The following is a 21,206-nucleotide window of genomic DNA, read 5'->3' on the forward strand; positions in this document are numbered from 1 at the left end:
TCTCCCTGAACAGCTCATTTCAAGGCTTCTCCTCTTTGCACTTATAATGTGTTAAGCCATTTAGCAGCTTATATGTTTATGATGTTACACAAATGATTCCTGAATGATGGTCGTGATTGTTTCAAGTATTTCAGGCAGTAATTAGAATTTTGTGAGTGAGGCTATTCTGACATCTGGAAAATTTTTCACTTTTTTATACAGGAAATTAGTCTACAGGGTTTCTAAAATGCTATTTAGTGTACTTCAATTAAATAAGCTTCCAATGGCACTGATACTGATGTCATTATTCAAGATTGTTTAAAACAATCTGATTTGCCATTATACTTGAATACCTTCAAAGTTAATTTTTAAAATTGTATTATGCTGCAATATCCTTCTGTATATGTTTGTTTATCACAAAGTAGTTGTACAACAAATTAATTTGATTCCTGAATATCACTGCACAACTCTGTAATTTGAAAACTTTAGATGACATATTTGGCATATGGGTTTAAATGACAGTTATATTGACTAAAGTAAACCTAAAATAGAATGAAATAAAGATAATACTGATGAAATATCTTGAAGTAATTAAAAAATTAACAAACTGCTTTCACACTGAGATCCTTATCATCTATGAGGTTTGTCTCATCCTGTCCCAAAGCCTCCCCTTTCTTTTCAAGAACAACCAAAATTCTCAAATTTGCATTTTATTTCCCTTTCCTTCCCATATTATCCACACATACTCTTCACCATTATAGTTAAGACTATTTCTTCCACTCCCCATCCTCATCCTCATCCCTCATCTTACCCATCAGCACAAATATGGAAATGGGGATAGGAAAGCAGGCAAGGAGCTTCTTCTTGCCTTCACTTTAACAAAATCATTTGTCATCAATGTGTTGGTTACAGGAGAAATGGCATTCAGATAATGTAGGAGTCTAAGTCTCCTAAGTATCAAGGTGTGCTTTATGAGCAAAAGTGATTGCACTGCATTCATCATTAAGATTGGGTATATCTCAGATATTCTTAACTCCTTTTATACAATCAATGTGTAGAGAATGGTCTCTTTTTATTAGGGACTATATCTAGAAATGGCCCAATGAAAAATTCAACCCCAAATGAATCTTTAGGTTTATTTATTTATGGATAGATTCCAGGTAGGAAAGACTCTTCTCCCTTTTCCTTTTACAGAATTCCTGTTCACTGGGAAGGAGCCTAGAGTTCCTTTATAATGGTTTGTGAAAATTGGCTACTTAAGTCTTTTTCAATTGATCAATCAAGATTGCAGCAGAGAGACTGGGGCAGAAAAGGCAGATCTGAGAATCATCAGCAAAGAGATGGTAGTGAAATCCATGAGAGCTAATGAAATCATTAAGTGAAGTGGTATAAAAGGAAAGAGAGAAAAGGTCCCAGGACAGAATGTTGACATCTACAAGGAGAGGGTGTTATCTGGAGGGCAGATCCAGCAAAGGAAATAGGACCTATACCCTAAATGCCTCAGTAGAGGATTATTCCAAGGCTATAGATTGTCTAGTCTGTCACATTACTATTGCAATTCACCAAATTTTTAAGCTGACTATTTGTATTACCATGGAATCTAAGTCAAACTGTCTATTTATCATTCCTACTATGTAACCCATCTAGCAAGTATGGTCTAATTTGTAAACTTTTACTATGTGTATACTGTGATTTTACTTAAATCATGTACTATGTTCCAGGCACAATGCCATAAAATAATGTTTACTTGCGGAAAATTTATTGTGGTCAATCAATTATAGCTAGAGACATTAACTAAAAGCTTTGGTGTTTTTGTTATCAACCACACTGCTTTGGCAAATAATTTTTTGCCAGTGATTCTTTTACTTTGAATTAGAACTCTATATTATATTTCAATAATGATTTAAGCATGAAAAGAATCATAGAATTTATCTGATCTACTTCCTTGTCTTCCTAGAGTTAAGTATATAAATGTTCACATATAGTGGGTTTTATAATACATGCAATTTAGTTAACCCCAAAATATTTTCTTATGATAGTTTGAAACTTTACTGGGAAAATATACAAAAATAATGTTAATACAATGATGCTTGATCAAAGAATGGACCTTCACTCCCAACCAAGCATCATCAAATTTTGTTAGGGATATTTTATCTGAAAAATTTGTCATTCTTTACTTGTAGTTTGAATATATAGTAGGTTGCATTGCCTAGAAATACTCCTATACTGCAAAAGACAATGAATTGTATTTTTACTTGTAATGTATGTAATGTATATTTAGATTAAAATGTGCATCTTTATATTTACTTTTCTATTTATGTTCTTATATCCCTCACTTATCTTTTTTTTGTTGAAATACCAAATGATAAATGATTATATTTGATGTATTTTTAAAAAGTTCTTCTTTGTATATATATATTCCTAAATATACAAAAGGTTGGTTTCAAAACTAAGACACTAATAATTCAGGTTCCAAAATAAGACTAAGTTTGAGAAAACATGATTTAATTTTTTTATGACCTAAAAATAAGGCTCACCAAAGTAAAACTGTAATGAGTCATTATGAAAATAAGGGAGAATTATCTTACTCTAGGTTAGCTATCACGTCCACCAAATTTCCAACTAATATTTGTAACTACCTTTCTTGCTTCTGGATAAAAATAAATTGTATATTATTGATGGTGTTCTTTTTCCAAAACACAGCCAGGTGATAAAAGAGTTCAGATCTTTTATTGTGTCCTTCAATATAGCCCGGTTAGCTCAGGCCTGTCTCTCTGCTTGGTTCCAAAAGATCTTGCAGCTTTGTCCTTGGCTTCTTCCTCTGCTTTCTTCAGCCTCCAGCCAGCACCAAGTTGGAAGATGCAATGAATCTTTTGCCTTGAAGATAGGGCTTGTGGGCTTCCTCCCAGAGTGCTCCTCTCCGACCCTAGTCAATGTTCCCAAGAAAACTCTCCCGAATGGCTCATTGGAGCTGTATTTATGCTACTTCTCTGAGAGTGGGATTGTGGGATATCTCCCAGCATGCTCTCTGGCCCGAAGAGCTTCAATGGGAGGTGTGAATTCAGATATCTCTTTCTAAACCCTGAAATCTCTCAAACATGTGAACTCCAATGAATACTTAAGTAGTTCTTGCTTCTATGAGCTCTCTAAAGGTGTGAACACAAGCATCGTTTCTATCAGTTGTACTTAGTACCTTGTTTCAAGTTCTGGCCCAAAATATCTCCTTCTAAGATCAAATCAATCATATTGAACCGTGCTAAATTAGATAATTATTGTCTCTATCAACTCTAATGGCTTAACACTTTGTAAAGATTCCAACATATTATAATGCGAATACAGTAACACATTTCTATCCAAACTGTGAAGTGAAATAGATCCATATAGTTTCTAATACCCATTTTTAATTTGTTGTACCAGTACAAAAGGAAAAAAAAAGTGCAAGATTCATTTTTAGTTAATAAAAGGATTAAATGAATTTCATACAAGTCTGTCATGAAAACCAATACAATAGAATATAGCAACAGAATACCACCAGAGTGGATTCTATTATACCACTAATTCTCACACATTGTTATTTCACAGACCACTTGCTATTACAAAAGAAAACCAAACTCACTAAAGTTAATGGAGTCCCACAAAAATCCTACTCTAATGCCTTAACATAAGATGGGAATAATCCTGGAATCTCAAAAGCTCTGCAAGCAAAGTCTAATGCCCTGTAGATTCTCCCAAGCTCTAGGTTCTTTGCATATGGGTCTTATGTTTGCTGTAAGAAAGCAGGAAAAACTAACTGTGAAGAAAATGACCATGAGAAAGTTGGCCATAAAATAACTATTTTGATCATTTCAACCTGGAAAAGTAATATTAAAATAGGTCTTAATATTAGGTACCCCTCCCCCCTTTTGAATCCACAGAGACTGGTGGAGTGCCAGAAATTAGTGCAAAGAGTGATAAGAGTCCTAAGAGTTAGATGTGATGATTCCATGAATGAAAGTTGCAAATAACTAGAAGATTTTTTCAAGAGGAATTTATAAAGAAGTTTGAATCATCATAATTTCATAGGACACTTGATCATAAACTTACAGTTTCATTTTAAGTTTGAGCAAATAGACCATCAAGAATATAATCATAGTTTATGTGTTACAGCCCTAACACCCATGTTAAAAGATGAAGCAATAGACAAATTTTAGGAAGAAGTTGAGAAGATACTTTCAAGTAAGTCAACACATTCCTTAATTTTGACTTAAATGTGAAGGTTGACAAGGATGGATAGTAAAATCAATGTCAGAAAATATTTGGCATTAAGAAACAAAAAGTTATTATTGGTGTGTAATCACTCAACAGGTCAGAGTAAAGGTAAAAATCTCTATAAGACTAAAAAAAAGAAAAAAGGAAAAGTGAAAATATGACATTGTGTACCTGATAATAGTTGCTATAATCTTACCAGTTTAAACAAAATGGTGATTCTGAAAAAAAAAACTGAAAATAAAAATATGTAAAGATAACGAATCTATAATTTTTCTCACAGAAGGGGGGAAACACAGCAACAATGAGACCACAAAGGGTCAACAAATTCTTTATCCCTTATAAAACACAGACATATAGTAACCAGAGTCACACTGGTTTGGAATGCAAGTTTGTTTGGAAAAAAGAAAAAAAAAATCTAGAAGAATATGACTGACACATAAAACATTAAAAAAAAAAGTTGAGGTAAAATGTGCCCTTAGAAACTTGGCATAGGATCTGGAGAAGGCAGACCAACATAAATATTTGTAAATGAAATAGAGGACAGATTAACAGAGATAGAAAGGAATTCAGAAGCTCTCTAATCAAGAATTCTGATGGCCTCTATTTGAAGACCACCTAAAGGGAAAACCCAATATTTGCTAAATTAAACCATAGAATTCTAATTTTTAGCCAATTTCTCCTTATATCAAATCTAAATCTCTTCCTTTTTTTCACTTCCTCATACTGCTGTTAATTCTGCCTTTTGGTTATTTTTTCTAAAGCAAGTAAAACAAATAAAATCCTTTCCCCACTCATGACAATGCTTCAGATTATTGAAAACATCTATGACAGTCTTCTCTCCTCCACATGAAACACTTCTTATTCATTTAGTTAATCTTCATATGGCAAGCTCTCAAAGGCTTTCACCATCATAGACTTTATGTCTGTATGTATTAATGTCCTTCATAAAATTGGGTGTCCAGAACTTTAAGTAAGTCAGAATAGGGTAGAACTATTACCTCCCGGTTCCTGGACACTACGACTTCTTTAATGTAATATAATAATGTACTTTTTGGAAGGATGGTATATTACACCTTTGATTCATTTTGAATTCTCAATTTACTAAAACCAGGATAACAGGAATATACCTGTTAGAATTTCCATACTGATCTATTTTTATTACTGACAATATTGCAAGTATTACATTTGGACTATATTGATTCACTTATCCAATCTACTTTGAATGGCAGTGGTATTAACCAACATGAAACCAAGAATCATTGGATCTGACTAAATATGTATAAAAGAAGTCTGCTCTGGAGGTAATATCATTCTAAACGTGCTTAAATTTATCTTTATTAGTAGAATATTACAAAATAGTGAAGATCACAAGTATTATTTATTTTTGTCATGGGAACTAGAAGATGTTAGCAGTTAAATAATTTGCCTACATTTTTAGAATGAATTAGGATCATAGGCATATAGAATTTGAGTGAAGAAATACCCTAAATCTAGGCCAAGCTTTTCATTTTATAGAAGAAGATACAGAGGCCTAGAGAATTTGAGCAATTTGTTATAGTTGTATAGGTAGTAAGCTGCTCTGATTCTGAACCCAATTTTTTTCCTGATGGTACCAATGCAATTCTCATTTTATGTAGGAAATGGATTACACAGGAATTAAGGGTGTACTTGAACATAATATAAGAATGGAATAGACTTTATCTGATTATTTTTATAACATCTTTACAGTCATATAATTGTCAGATAACTACAGAGACTAGAACATACCACTATATTTATAGTTTAATTTTTTCAGAAGCAATTTATTGGATTAAAAATTCTACCATCCCATATATGATATTTTCATGCATATATCATATTAAAGAGTCCATACTAGCTACATATACAGATGGGTTTGACAGGCAGATACAACAAGGTATAAAAGTGACTGATTTCTTCTATTAAATTTCAATTCCTAAAGGACAAGATCTGTATAGTCTATGTGTTTCTGTTCCTCCTACTGTGCCTAGTACCATGAACTATACAAGAATTTGCTGAATGAAATTACTATTAGCTAATTCCATTACTAATATGATTTAGTTTTAGTAAAGAATAAAACTATTATTAATATTAACACTGTAGCCTACTTGTAGACCACCTGTAGTGATGTAGTGAAGTATGGATGGCATTTATTTTCTTCATTAATACTTTACTCTTTCTGTGCTTTTATTTTTATTTTTATATGGGTAGAAGTGGGTGGCATGTTTTTGAAGGTTTGCCTATGACTAATGTTCAATATTTGTTTTCAAGTACTTTGAACATTCTTCCTAGAGTTAAGATATTTATTTTTAAAGAAGGATTTGTTTCAATAAACATTTTGAACAGAGGAGACACATAACAGATGATTGTTAAATGAATGTGATAGATAATCTTTGTAAAGTATGCAGTCAAATTAATGAATTTGCTTTAAATACTTTCATTTGTCATTTGTCATCTAAGAGGCCACTAAGGTCCTGGTGGTACTATCCTCAATGGGAGTGGAAAATGTAAACCACAGAGAGGTCAAGCAGTTTTTTCAAGATCATAAAGAGCCAATATTAAGCAATTGTTTTGATTCTCAGCCCCAATCTCATCTAGGCTAGATTTTGAACTATTAATAGTGTATATAAATACAGTTATTATTCAAAAAGTATAATGGTATTAATTGAAGCCATAGAAATATTAGTAACCCAACTATCCACATCACTTTTTTTTTTCTGGGAAATTTATTTATTTTTAACACAGATTGCTTTATGAATCATGTTGGGAGAGAAAAATCAGAGCAAAGGGGAAAAATTATGGGAGAGATTAAAAAAAACCAAAAAGAAGTTGAACATAGCATGTGTTGATTTACATTCAGTTGTAATATTTTCTCTAAAATGTAATATTCCCTGTTGAGGTTTTCTTGGGGTCTCTGGAGGCAGCCTTCCTTTCAGTTCAGTGATCACCACAAGTGCAGCCAGGGATTAAAGCCCAAATCCTTTATTGTCTCTTTCCAAGTCTTGTCTCCTTTCCTGCAGCCCGGTTAACTTTCTTATAGTCCAGATCCTTTATTATCTCCTTGCTGGGGCTGGGCAGCTTTCTGGAGAGCCTTTCAGCCTGGCCTTGGTTCCGAGAGCTTGAGCTCCTACCTGCCTTCTCTGGCTTCTGAATCTCCCCGAATGAATCCTGGCTGAGGCTCCGAGAGCTTCTAGTGCACTTGTCCTCTCTGGCCCTGAGAGCTTCTCACTTATATGCTCCACATTGAGTTTACACCAATCATTATATCACTAGGAAACCATTATTTGTTGTAGGATTAAATCAATGTTAAACTACATTTAACCATTGTCTCCTCAATTCCACTTAGTACCTTGTTTCAAGTTCTGGCCCATAACATCTCCTTGTAGGATTAAACCAATCATACTGCATCATGCTAAATTAAATAACTACTGTCTCTATCAATTCCACTGATTTAGTACCTTGTAAGAATCCTTTGTTTCAAGTGCAGAGTTCTGGCCCATAATATTCAGTTTCCTTAGTTTTTTTTCTGGAAGCAGATAGCATTTTATGTCCAAAGTCTATTGGGATTGCTTTGGGTATCTAAATCACTGAGAAGACCCAAGTCTTTCATAGTTTATCACTGCATATTTTTGCTGTTGTTGTGTACAATGTATTCCTGGTTCTGCTTATTTCACTCAGCATCAATTCATGTAAATCTTTTCAGGCCTTTCTAAAATCAGCTTGTTCATCATATTTTTTAAAAAATAAAACAATAATGTTCCATTACCTTCATATACCACAACTTGTTCAGCCATTTCCCAAATGACGGGCATTACTCATTTTTCAATTCCTTGCTACTACCAAAAGAGCCACTACAAACATTTTTGCACATGTGGGTCCTTTTCCCTCCTTTATGATTTCCTTGGGATACAGATCCATTAATGGCACTGCTGGGTCAAAGGATATTCACAATTTGATAACCCTTTGGGCAGAGTTCCAAATTGCTCTCCAGAATGTTTGCATCATTTCAAAATTCCACGAACAATGCATTAGTGTCCCAGTTTTTCCACATTTCCTCCAACATATATTTTTTCAACATTATTTTTTCCTGTCATCTTAGCCAACCTGAGAGATGTGACATGTGAGGCATGAGGTGGTACCACAAAACTGTTTTAATTTGCATTTCTCTAATCAATAGTGATTTAGAGCATTTTTTCATATAACTAGGTGGCCTTAATTTCATTGTCTGTTCATAATCCTTTGATTATTCATCTATTGGGGAATGACTTGTATTCTTATAAACTTGACACAGTTCTTTATATATTTTAGAAATGAGACCTTTATCAGAAACATTGGATGTAAAGATTTTTTTCCCAGCTTTGTACTCCCCTTTTAATCTTGTTTCTGTTTGTCTAAAAATAATTGTTTTGTATGTGTAAAAACTTTTTAATTTAATGTAATAAAAGTTGTCCATTTTGCCTTTCATAATGTTCTCTAGTTCTTCCTTGATCATAAATTTCTCCCATCTCCAAAGACTTGATAGGCAAATTGTCCTTTGCTCTTCTAATTTGTCATTCACATTGCTTTTTACCCAGAACCTCAAAGAAAACTTGTACCTCTGCAGAAGGGTGAGTTGAGACAGAGAAGCATTAATAAGTACAATATGTCATTGTAGGTAAGAGTTTGATCGAGAAGTTTTATTGTCACATCCCATGGAAAAAGCTTTCAAACTGTGCATGTAGGATATTTTCAGAAAATAGGTCATTCAACAGGGATTCTGTCATCTCCTAGGCCAGGTACTACTTAAGGGTGATCTCCAGGCTTGAGAAAATTGCATTGCTGAGAGATTTTTAATGTGAAGAAAAAAAAAAAGTGTGGCTGAGATTAATTAGTTAAAAGTTTAGAAGACAGGATTGTTTCGTCCCAATGGAATTTCAATGAATTCTTTGCCAAGTTGAGGTGTAATTTCTTAATTTCCTATTCTCCAAACCTGACAACAATAGCTAAGATTCAACTCTCACTCCATTCTCCCACTCCCTAAAGAGTCATACTTTCATCCCAAACTAATTTCTTGTTAGCAACCCTTTATCCCAAATAGCATCTATTCTTTAAAAACAGGCCAAACCCCCATAGCTCTCCACCTTTCCACCCAGGGATATTTTACAGAGTTGGAAGGAACCATGCAGCATCTAGTCCAAGTTTTTTATTGCCAGATGAGAAAGCAGGCTGGAGAGATGAAGGAACACCCAAAGTAGTAGAGGAAGTACTTGAATACAGGCCTCATCTCCATAACTAGTTCTCTTTTCATAAGATCTAGTTTCCCTGGCCATATATTTTTGGCAAGGATTTTTTATTTGGAGTCAAAATGACTACTTCATTTTCCACCTAAATTTGGGGTTCTCTTGCCTCTTTTAAAGTATTTGATACAGCAGAAAAAAAAATTCTGTACATTAAAGCAATCAGGGATCTTTAAAAAAAAATCCCCAAATCAGTCTTGCCCACATGCCTCTCAATAGTAGTAATTTGTATTTGCCCATCTCTTTCAATTGACTTAATGAGATTGTTGTACCCAAGGAGGGCTCTTTACATAGGGCAAAATGGGAGAACCCACTCCCACAGGCCCAGGTTAGAGGGACAGGCTGTTTTTGGTGGGGTTGTTCTTCCTAGCTAGTCTGTCTGCTTCAACTTTAACACCTGACCATGGGCTTGTGACCTTGGCTGTCTCTGCAAAATAGGGAGATGAATTGCCATGACTTCCTAGTTAAATGTTTCTCTATTCCTCCTTTCTCAACCCTTTGAACTTTTTCTTTTTCTCTTTGTTCTTCCTCCTTTTTCTACCACCTCAATTCATCCTTCATCTCCCTAACTTCTGGCCTGCCCAATACAGCAGCAATAGCCACTGCAGCCTACTTTACTATTTTTGACTATTGGATAGAATAAAGCAGTCAAACTAGTAAAGGATGCTTGGGAAGACTTGGTATAGGGCTTCAATTTAATCCTGAGACTTCCAGAGTGGTAATGCTGGGCCCTAAGAATAGTTCCAGATGAAACTTCCCTTAGTCATGATGTTGCTTAATCCAAACAGCAAGTAAATTCTTACGAGTTTATTGAATATGTGCTAGGTATTAAAGGGATACAAAATGATTTACTTGAAGTAAACGTCACAACAAACATCTCTAGGTAATCCATTTTGAAATTAAATTTAGTTCTCCATTAACAAGCACAACTCCTTGACTATAACTTGGTGTGAAAAGAGTTTAGAAAAATATGTATCTGAGCTTTATTGTCCGCTGAAAGGATAATGCATTGTTTTTTTTTCCTTTTTCTAATTAGTAATTTAAGCATATGTTCAGCATTTAACTCTAAATGTTTGCCTTTTCCCCAAGCTCTAAGACAGCTGTCCAAGATTTGAATGCCAGAAAACATTTAAATATCAACATCTGTTGAATTATGTTAATTTAGTGTAATATAATTGGGCATGAGTTGGAATTGATCAAAAGTATATGAAATAAACAAAGGCAAATCCTTGCCAATATCTTGGTATACAAACAAGTCACTAAGGAATGAGGGAGAAAACACTTGTTTCTATAAGAAAAATGTAGTAGTAAACTTTGATTATGATATATATATATATTTATTTGTTTTTAAGAACACAAACTGGCTATTTTGTTAATGATAATAGTATTTGTTATCAATTGTGTAACAGGAAAAAAAGAAAATTAACAACAATCAATAGCACCTTAATGTTGAAGATCTAAATCTTATCCTACATTCCTATTTATATAGGAATTTAAAGCATTTTTTAGTATCTTAAATTTTTAGATTTTAGGATATTAGCTTACTTTCTTCATTATGAACATATATGAAACAGATGAAGACATAATTGATAAGTTGATGTAATTTGGGTTTCTATACTGTACTCATCTAAAGAGCTAATGAAACTAGCTAAAAAGTTCGGAAAAAAAGAGAACCCTGTGTTGCATATAGGGACATTTTGATAAACACTTTTGTACTGGAAAGTGTTTTTGATGTAGTAAATGAAAGAAGTAAGTGTTTATGAATATTATGGAAAAGTCTATCAAGCAGCAGCTAGTATTCAATGTTCTTTTGACCTCACATGTTAATATTGATATTAATATATTGCAAAATTAAGATGCTTAACTTTCTTATTACAGTAATTTTGTACATATACAAATGTGTAAAGTTCAATTTAAATTATATAAGTCTATATTATCAACATGCACCTAAATCTACTAATGTTGAAATTATAACCCATGCAATAGCCCCACAAGCTGCTCTTTTATCATTCTGTAGATGCATCTTAATCATTTCCTAAAGAAAACATCTATGGGACTGAAAGGGTAAGTTCAGAGTCCGTGCCCATTTAATCACTGAATCAATTTGAAATATGCCAATGGTGAAACAGACACCTGTCCTTAAGGAAATGGATTTAGGTCCACAAACATTTTGACTACAGGTCACGGAGCAGCCTTCAGATGGAAAGTACTTTTAATCATTATTGACCATAGCTAAATTTAACTGGAGCTCTAGTGATAAAAGGCTATGTATTCATTTAGTATCCTAAATTATCTAGTTGTTCATCTACTGGATTTCAGGCACTGGGCATACATGTACTTTACCTAGGGATTAGTTGATCCCTCTTCTCATTTAAAAAAATGCCAGATTCAGATAACTTATTTTCTAAATGACAAATTTGTTCTTTGGGATTGTCTGATATAATTGAATACCAACCTTTCAAAAATCTAATTGGCTCATACTAATTTTATTTAGTATAATCACGAATTAAAGTAACATTCTGTAATCATTAGTTTAAAAATCTTGGCAGGCAAAGTTAGAATTTCATGATGCCAAAAGGACAGGAGGGAAGAAATTAGTAATTTGTGGATTGTGCTACTTTTTGATATAAAATTTTGGTCTTGTAAAGTGAAATAGATTAGCTAAATAACTTAAAATGGTTTTCTAAATACATTTACCTTTTTTCTACTATAAATATCTTAGAAATTTATCTAAAAAATCTTAAAATATTTTTAATTAGAACTATATCCAATAAAAATGAAATAAAGTATTAAAATATTTTCTTTTGTTTGTGGTTTTGCTGAGGCAATTGGGGTTTAGTGACTTGCCCAGGGTTACACAGCTAGGAAGTATTAAGTGTTTCAGGCCAGATTTGAACTCAGGTCCTCTTGATTCTATCCATTGTTCCACCTAACTGCCCCTATTCAAATATTTTCTAGCATTTCTCACATATATACAACAGTAGAATGAAAAAAAAATACTCATAACTTTAAGTCTAGTGAAAGTCTTTTAGAATTAGGAAACAACAAAAATCTTAGTGAATGTGAAAAAAAAAGCAATACAAATTACAAATCAGATGTGAAAAAGTTATTATGTTAGAAAAACAAAAAGAATTTCCATCTAAATTTTGGCTTTTGAATATGATTATATTTTGATCATGAGAGAATTTGTTATAGAATTCTGAAATTACAAAGATAGAAAGATAAATGATTTTCATTCTTAAATCACTTAAATAAGGAATCATTTCCTTTTGTTGATACTATAATTTCTGTGAAAGGCCACATTAAACAAATAAAGTGCAAGTAATTAACCAGTAGTTTAATGTACAGTTTTCCTATTCCAATTTATTAACAGCTGCTCAAAAATGTAGTAATTAATGGTTTCATTTATTTTTGGCAAACCTGCAATGCAACAAATAGTTTTGTATCTGCTACAAATTAGAAGTCTTTCCCAAATAGCAGATGACACTGTGGGAAAAAGGGAGCAGACACAATCCTTGCACATCTTTGTCTCTTTAGAAAATCAAATAAAGAGCAGCTGTAATTCTATTTGTCACATCTGTGTAACAAAACACAGTGATCTGTATCATTGGATGAAAATGAATGAGTTCTGTTCTAATATAAATAGGAATTTTCTTTCTATCCTGATGTAAGAAAACTGAAGTGATTATATATATATATATGTATATATATATATATATTCATTCATGTAAGGCAATAATGGAGTTTGTTTTGAATCTCTTGTCAAATCTTGGCATTTTCTCATTTGAAGAGACTCTTTTAAATACTAGTTGGCAATTTAAGGTAGCAATAAAAATAATTACTGAAAAATAACTTGTTTATTCTATCTACCCAAACTATTAACAGATCAAACCAGAAATGAGAACAAACAATACTCGGGATCTATTGTGTCATCTGATTATATCTAGTTGGATATTCACAGTTTTAAAGAACAATGTCAAAGTCTGATACTTACAAAATATTATTTGCATTTAGAACGCAAAGATTTATAATAAATGCTTAATTGTCTTAAAAAAACCCCAACTTGTCAATACCTGGAATAAAAATGCTTTTACTTGACTTTAATCATTTGCTAAAATGTCAGAGGTGGGTATTTGTATTCCTGTCTAACAACAAAAAAATCTGAACCCAAAAAAGCAGTACAAATAACCAAAGGGAAACAAAATTACAGCTCTAAAAGGTTAGGTGGTGTTGAGTACAATTTTATTTTGCAAACTTTAATTCAGTTAAATGGTAGTAAAATATAAAGGCTGCCATTTTAAAATGAACACTACACAAAATCAAAGAATACTTTTGGTACTCTTTCAAGATCTTCCTTCATGCAGCCTTTTAAAAATATTACTATCAGAAGTGATTCATCCTGATTCTTTGGATTCTGAAAGTACTTGGCTTATTATCTCTTATGACTTTTCATTACCCACTTATATGTGATTGTGTAATTTCACTTTTTTTCTAGTAATTAATAAACTATTTGTAGGCAGAGATCACATCTAACTTACTTTTATATTTTGATTGCACCTTGCACATAGGCGCTCAGTAAATGTTGACTTGAATTAAAAAAAATGTGCAAAACCTTTTTGATACAGAATACTTTCAATACAATTAATACACAACATATGTTAATAGCTTACACTTATATAACATTTTAAGTTTTCCAAAATATTTTACTCAGAGAAACCCTGTAAGCTACATAGTAAAATCACAATCCATTTTATAGATGAAGAAATTCTAGATCTAAGAGTTTAAGCAATTTGCCCAGCATGCCACAGCTGGGTTCAGAACTGAATTTAAAATCAACATCTTTTCTGAGAATAAGTTTAACTATTTTTTCACTATAAAATGCTACTAAATAATTAACAAAAGAAGAAGAATATGGAGGACTTAACTTTGAGCAAAATAATGTGCATATGAAAATGCTGATTCATTAACAGCAGATATCAAATCTTTGCTAGATTTATTTAGGTTGGGAGAACTGGAAGTTCAGGGGAGGAAACTTGAATAATGATAAGATATAAAATAATGAGGTTTTGTAAATTCAGTTTGGATTTTGCTAGTGCAAACTAGCTTAAGTTTAGAGGTATATGTTGAAGGGAGATAAAAGCTTATTTGAAAAAGAGAAACATTTTTAGAAAGATACTCATAATTGAAATAGTGAGTGATATCCAAGGGCTAGGAGAGCAAGCTAGAAGGGCAACCATTTTCCCTATGGGCTGGGTTTGAAAGAAAATCCATATTCCAGAAAAGATACACACACACACACACACACACACACACACACACACACACACACACACACATTTAAAATATAGACCATAATCTTGTAATTTTTAAAAATAAATCTAACCATTCTGCTTAAAGATTAAAAAAAATTATAAATAAATAAGAATTCAAAGGGCAGCTAGGTGGCACCGTGGGACAGTGCCAGGTTTTAAATCAGGAAGACTTCTTTTCTTGAGTTCAAATTTGGCCTGAGACACTTACTAAGTATTGTGAATCTGGGCAAGTCACTTAACCCTATTTGCCTCAGTCCCTGATTTGTAAAGTATCTTTGCCAAGAAAACCCCAACAGAGGTGACAGAAGAGTCAGAAATGACTGAAGCACAAAACTTCAAACAATTCATGGAGAAAAGCCTACACTTGAAAAAAATTCATTCAGTATAAAGTACAGTGAAATCCTGAAGAGTTAAGTAATTAATGCTTGAGTAGAAAAATGAGTATGCAAAAATCTATTAAAAGTCACTGTTGGGATTTTAATGTAAGAGGTGAACTTTTAAAGAGAGATTAAAGACAAATATGGTACTGTATTTATAGCAGACTCACTTTTCAGGTTCAATCATGTCTGTGTTAAGTCTTGAATAACGTACAAATATTCATGATGGACATTAAAAAAGCAAAGGGATATAGTTTTTTCCTTTTTCATAGGATAAAACAAGTGCTTTTTGAACCTGATTCAATATATATGATAACAAACATTAGAAATATTGCCACTAAAAACAATACAAAAAAAGATTGTTCACTTTCAGTGCATTCTATTTGACATAATTTTAAATATTTTAATTATGGTATAACAAAAGACAGTGAAAGAATTATCTTTAATAATGAAAAGTTTAAAGTCTTTCTTTGTAGATAACAAGATATATAAGCTAGAAAATCCAAGAGTGTTGATCAAAAATACTTAAAGAACCTCAGGGAAATATAATCAAATATAATACCAAATATAAAGATAAAGTAACAAAATTAATAAATCAAAAGATAAAATATATGTTAGCAGGCTATATATTAAGCATTAGAGATACAAATACAAGAAGTCTGATAATTCCTTTCCTTAAGGAGTTTATGTTCTGAGGGAAAACTTCATATAAAGGAATGCTGGGAAGGGGCATTTTGGTTTAGGAAGTAATAATGATTTCTAAAGAGTGGAGTCATAGGTCAACTAATTCATGTCATCTTTTCAGAAATAATAGTGGAAAGCAGGAGGAAGTATGGAAACTAGGAAGATGGTTGGAATGAAGCACGGCATAAGGTAGTCAATGTAATATTATACCCTTGAAAAGGCATAAGAAATATAAACAATATAGATTCAAATTTTAAAAATGCATTGTGAAGAAAGCAGAAATAGAGAAGCATATATATATATATATATATATATATATGTCTTATATGACCATTATAATAATGGTCATAGTGAATAAATTATTAGTTCAGAGTTTATAGAAGTTATTACTCTTAATAGTTCACTATAAATAAAATTTTTAAACGGCTGAGATTATACAGAATTATTAGGGTTTGTGATTTTGTGGTGACTTCCAATTTTTGTTGTATCTGTTTTTGCTGAATCACTGATTATAACAAGAGAATTATGTGGTTCACTGCATAAAGTGCTAGGGCTGAAGTCAGGAAGACTCATCTTCCTAAAGTCAAATCTGAGGGCAAACACTTAATAATTGTGTGATCCCAAGCAAGTCACTTAAGCCTGTTTGCCTCCGTCTCCTAAAATGATCTAGATAATGAAACGGCAAACTATTTTAGCCAAGAAAACCCCAAATGGGGTCACAAAGAGTTGAACATGACTAAAAATTACTGAACAAAAATAAAAACTATAATAATTATTAATTTCTAAAAATGAAATCATAAAACAACCAAAGAATAGAAAAGGAATATACACCCTCTCATATTAGTTTCCTTTATATCAATATTTGGAGATGATGAAACAGAGATGACCACTACTATAGGTACACCTGAAGTCTGGTGTATAGTATAGTATAGTATACTATAAAGCATGCTATAGATATACCATATATAGTATACTATAGTATAGTATAACCAGAAAGTCATGTTTGCTGTGCTGCCATAGCTATTACTTGGAGAGCAGCCTGGTATTGCATCCAATTTATCTCTTGCCCAATGATTTGCCTGACTCCTTTGACTGAAAAGAGAGGGGCCATATCTGCCCACTACACTTTCAATTGGCATGTAGATTTCTTTTGTTTTCCAGAATTCTGTGGCTTTGGTGTATGATGGGATGGTATGATTTTCTAAACCTCAGCTACTTAGTTTTTCTTAAAAGATGTATCAGTGTTAGCAGATGTTACAATTATTAGGTGCTTTCATGATATCCCAGGATATTGGAAAGCTTTTTTGTTCCATATGAGTGTCTAGTCCAGTGACCTTTTGGGGAAGGCATGGACTTGCTTTCTCCACTAGACAAACCATATGGGATGGAGTTTTATTTTTTCCAACTCTACTTGAATCACAGATGAGGATCTAATATAGATCTTTCTATCATGAGGAGATTGTATCCATTAAGAGTGTTGGAAACAACACGTTTTGAAAAACACTTATTGAAAGTGACAGTGGCACTGTGAAAATGTAACTGGACCCTTGGAGGTGAGTGTTTAGGCTGAGAAAAGCTGTTGTATGGCTGCCAGACTAAACCAAAACTCTTGTTGTACAAGCCAACACAATGGTAGTTTATGTAAATGTTTGCATGGATGGTGGATGTTTTACACATGTCAGTCAGAAATGGCCCTAAGAATCTAACCATGGTTGCCCTGCCCAAGTAAGGAATTGGACAATGGCAACTTCTTTGCTTTCTTTTTTTGGCTAGCTTTCTGTGTAATCCCTTTTTCCTCTCCCCAGGGAAGCATAGTCTCTTTCACTTGCTTCTAATGTAATATCGTGTCATTATTTTGTAGAGTTTAGCTCCTACACACTCCAGTCATCTCTGAGCAAAAGATCCCAAATATTGGCCTCAAAAGATCTGATGTGCAAGCAGCTTCCACAACAGGAGCCAAATCACTACTAATTTCAGGGAGGTAGTTTTTGTCTCAACTTCTTCTTTGTCAAGTCCTAGATATGACCCAAAGATGACCTTGATTTAAATAAAAATTGGTTTTGAAAAATATCATATTAAAAATCTGAGAACAGACATACTGTGCTACAAACTGAAAGGTGAGATCAATTTTGTATACCGAAGAAAAGAAATGTACCCATCCTCAACAGTATGTTATATGCAAGAATCAAAAATTACTCTATTTTTAAAGGGGATTATGTCTTCATTACTGTTTGCTCACTCTTGCTAATAATGAAAATCATTTGCAAAATGAATACTCATATTAATCCTTTCACAAATAAAACATACATCTCAATGCCACATAAGTTTGGGAGTAAGATTAGTTCCACTTCATTGAATTTATAAATCATTTCAAAGGAAATAATTATACTGACATAATCTAAACATTTGCTTATCTATGAGATAGAAATTTTCTTATTAAAATCTGTTCTTTATTTCTATATTAAAAACAATAAAAATACTTTTTTCTTTCTTAGTAGTAATCTTCTATATGCAGTCTAATAAATATTTCATAGCATAATTTTTTTTTAAGTCAACACAAACTTCAAATTATAATACCTCTACTTTACTCTTTGGGAGACAATAGCAAACAGTTTACTGAAAAAAATGAAAACATGATTTTAAACTTTCTCACCTGCTTGCAGTTTTCACAGAACAGTTTTTTTTGTGTCCTCGTTCTGATCGGTTATCTCTCAGGAGCTGAAGCTATACAAAATGTTAAGACACAGTTAAAAAATATATTTTGATTATATTACTTCACAAGTAAAATATTTTTTTCATCTACATGAGGAAGATTAATTTTATTCACATTATATTCTCTGTTGGCTTAAAGAAAAGACTACCTTTGCCAGAAATACTACTGTAATTCTTGCAAAAATGTTGCTAAGATTTGGCAATTCAATCCATTTTTGATGGTTTGACTTACCTTACAATTTTTTAATGGACAGAATGAGGCTGGAAGTTTGAACTTCACCTGAGTACCTTTCAGAAAGTAATATCACCTTTGTAATAAATACTCTCTAATACACTTATTTCTAAGTTTAATGAGGTTTTTGAAACTATTTTGAAAACAAAAATAAGTACTGCTATCCCCTTAATAGCCATCAGTGCAATGTTGTGAAGAAACCTCTTTTACATAGATTAATGACAGACTAGATAGTAGGAAGTGGAAAGACTGATTAATGGTTTTTCAAAATGTCTTACCATTCTGCCTCTCTTCAAACCACTTTGCCTCTATTTATTTTTGGTTCCATTATAACTTTAGTAGTTGCATTCATGAAGAAATTTGATTACTAACAATACCACATCATATGAAAATATATTACTTTTAGACATAAACCCAGGTAAACATTTAATATAAAAATTAAAATTAAAAAATACATGTGCTGTAATGTTTTAAGACTAATGGTACAATATAGGAATTCAAGAGCTCTGTTGTCCTACTTGAATTCTGTCTTCAACAACCTGTATCATCTTTGATGAGTCACAATCAGTTCCATAAAATTATATGCTTCCAAATATAAAATTCCATGGCTATGAATCTGTAGTGTTAAGCCATCGTTCATGTATGTGTATATGCATGTATTCTTCAGTGAAAGAACACAGAATTGGGAGTTAGGAGACCTGGGTTCTAGTAGTCACTCAGTTACTTATTAGCCATACAACTATGAAGCCTAAGCTTCAACTTTTTCACCTAGAAAAGAGTAAGATTAAGCGAGATGTAAGAGTGTTTGCTATACAAAAGTGCAATGTAAAGCATGTAAGATGTTACTATTATAATGCTTCCAAATTGGTAAAAGCAAAAGCTTAGTGGAGCATAAAAAAAAAAAGTTTGTTGTTTGTGTTAGTTTGTTGTCTGTAAGTTGAAGTATCCAATCAGAATGTAACTAATTGCCTCAAATCTCAGGGAGATCATACAAGAGAAATATCAAGAGCTAAATGAATTCCTTCAAGTAATGAGAATTAAATTTAGACAAAAACTTTCACAATCACTTATTCTCTATGAAAACAAACACAAACAATTTGGTATAAAGGAGGATTTATATTTAAGAGTTTTATTAAGGTAATACACTCTAAGCTGTTAATAAACTTCAATGAAGAATGCTAACCTGTGAATTTACTATAAACAGGTGTTTGTTTAAAAAAGGAATTATGACCTTGAACACTGGTCAAATTTCCAAGATATTCCATTTTTTTATCAATTTGTTTTAAGATGAAAAAGAGATAATCAGAAAGCTGAATCTAAGTCAACCCGAAGCAGCTAATATGAAGCTAAAGTCAATACTAGATACACTTATAGAGCAAAATTAGAGTACCTATTCTATTGAAACCCATTCATTTGAAAGTGTTTCAAATAGAAACTGTACCTTCATATAGAGTGTCTGCTTTGGGCCAGGGTGTGTGTGTGTGTGTGCGTGTGCATGCATGTATGTGTGTAAACGACCATATATGACAGGCAATTACTGGTATGTCAACAAGAAGTCTACTCCATTTCTTCCCCTTGTAATAGTAATATGTGGAATAACATTCCAATGAATAAGAATACAAAGAGGTATTTTAACACTGGCTTGTGGCCCTGAGCTAAGAATCAAAAGCAAAATATTTTGAAACAAGAATGGGATTCTTTAACTGATAGCAAAATGTGTAATTATAAAGAGTTGCAAACTGAATATTCTTTGATATTAATACAATATAGTTGCATTTTATAATAAGTTGACATCACTGAATGATGAGACTAGAGGACTTCTGTTACACACACATATATGCACACACATATACACACATTTCTGTCTACTGACTTTGATGACTTTGAAAATATGACTAAATGGTTGATACAGACATTTTCTTATTTAATACAACTGTATGAAACAGCCAATAAATAATTTTATTGACTTCTAGTTGCCTAATGTGGTCCCTTGAATATAGCAGTTGCTTAATAGTTGCTTATCTGATTGAACTAAATTAATTAGTACTTTATTTGGAATCTTTAAAATCAAACCAATGTGAAAATACAGACAGAGTCAAACAGTACTGAATTTCTGCCCTTCTTTTCTAAAGATAAAAACAAACAAACCAAAAAACAACAACAACAACAAAAACCATCAACAACAACAACAACAACAAAAACAAAACAAAACAAAACAAAACAAAACAAAAAAACACCAAAACCAGTCCGAATTTCTCTAAGGAATAAAGGGAATAAGAAACCAGGGATGGATGGACATGATATCCTGACATTCTCAATATCTAATTATAAAAGGGCATGAGACCATAAAAATACAATTCACTGATTT

The 21,206-nt window shown here is 32.4% G+C and overlaps 1 protein-coding gene across 5 annotated transcripts in view; it reads right to left on the reverse strand.

Moving 5' to 3' along the window:
* The window catches only part of GPATCH2 (G-patch domain containing 2), a 436,123-nt gene that overhangs the window by 42,643 nt on the left and 372,274 nt on the right, over positions 1-21,206 (reverse strand). For 4 of the 5 annotated variants that reach the window (XM_031937380.1, XM_031937378.1, XM_031937377.1 and 1 more), the window contains exon 8: positions 18,548-18,618. In XM_031937380.1, the coding sequence (XP_031793240.1) occupies positions 18,548-18,618 (71 nt within the window). Of the gene's footprint in view, positions 1-8,704; positions 9,064-18,547; positions 18,619-21,206 lie in introns of those variants that run through there. The other variant, XM_031937381.1, reaches the window with a different exon arrangement.

The sequence above is a fragment of the Sarcophilus harrisii genome, chromosome 4 (assembly GCF_902635505.1).
Source record: "Sarcophilus harrisii chromosome 4, mSarHar1.11, whole genome shotgun sequence".
NCBI classification, from domain to species: domain Eukaryota; kingdom Metazoa; phylum Chordata; class Mammalia; order Dasyuromorphia; family Dasyuridae; genus Sarcophilus; species Sarcophilus harrisii.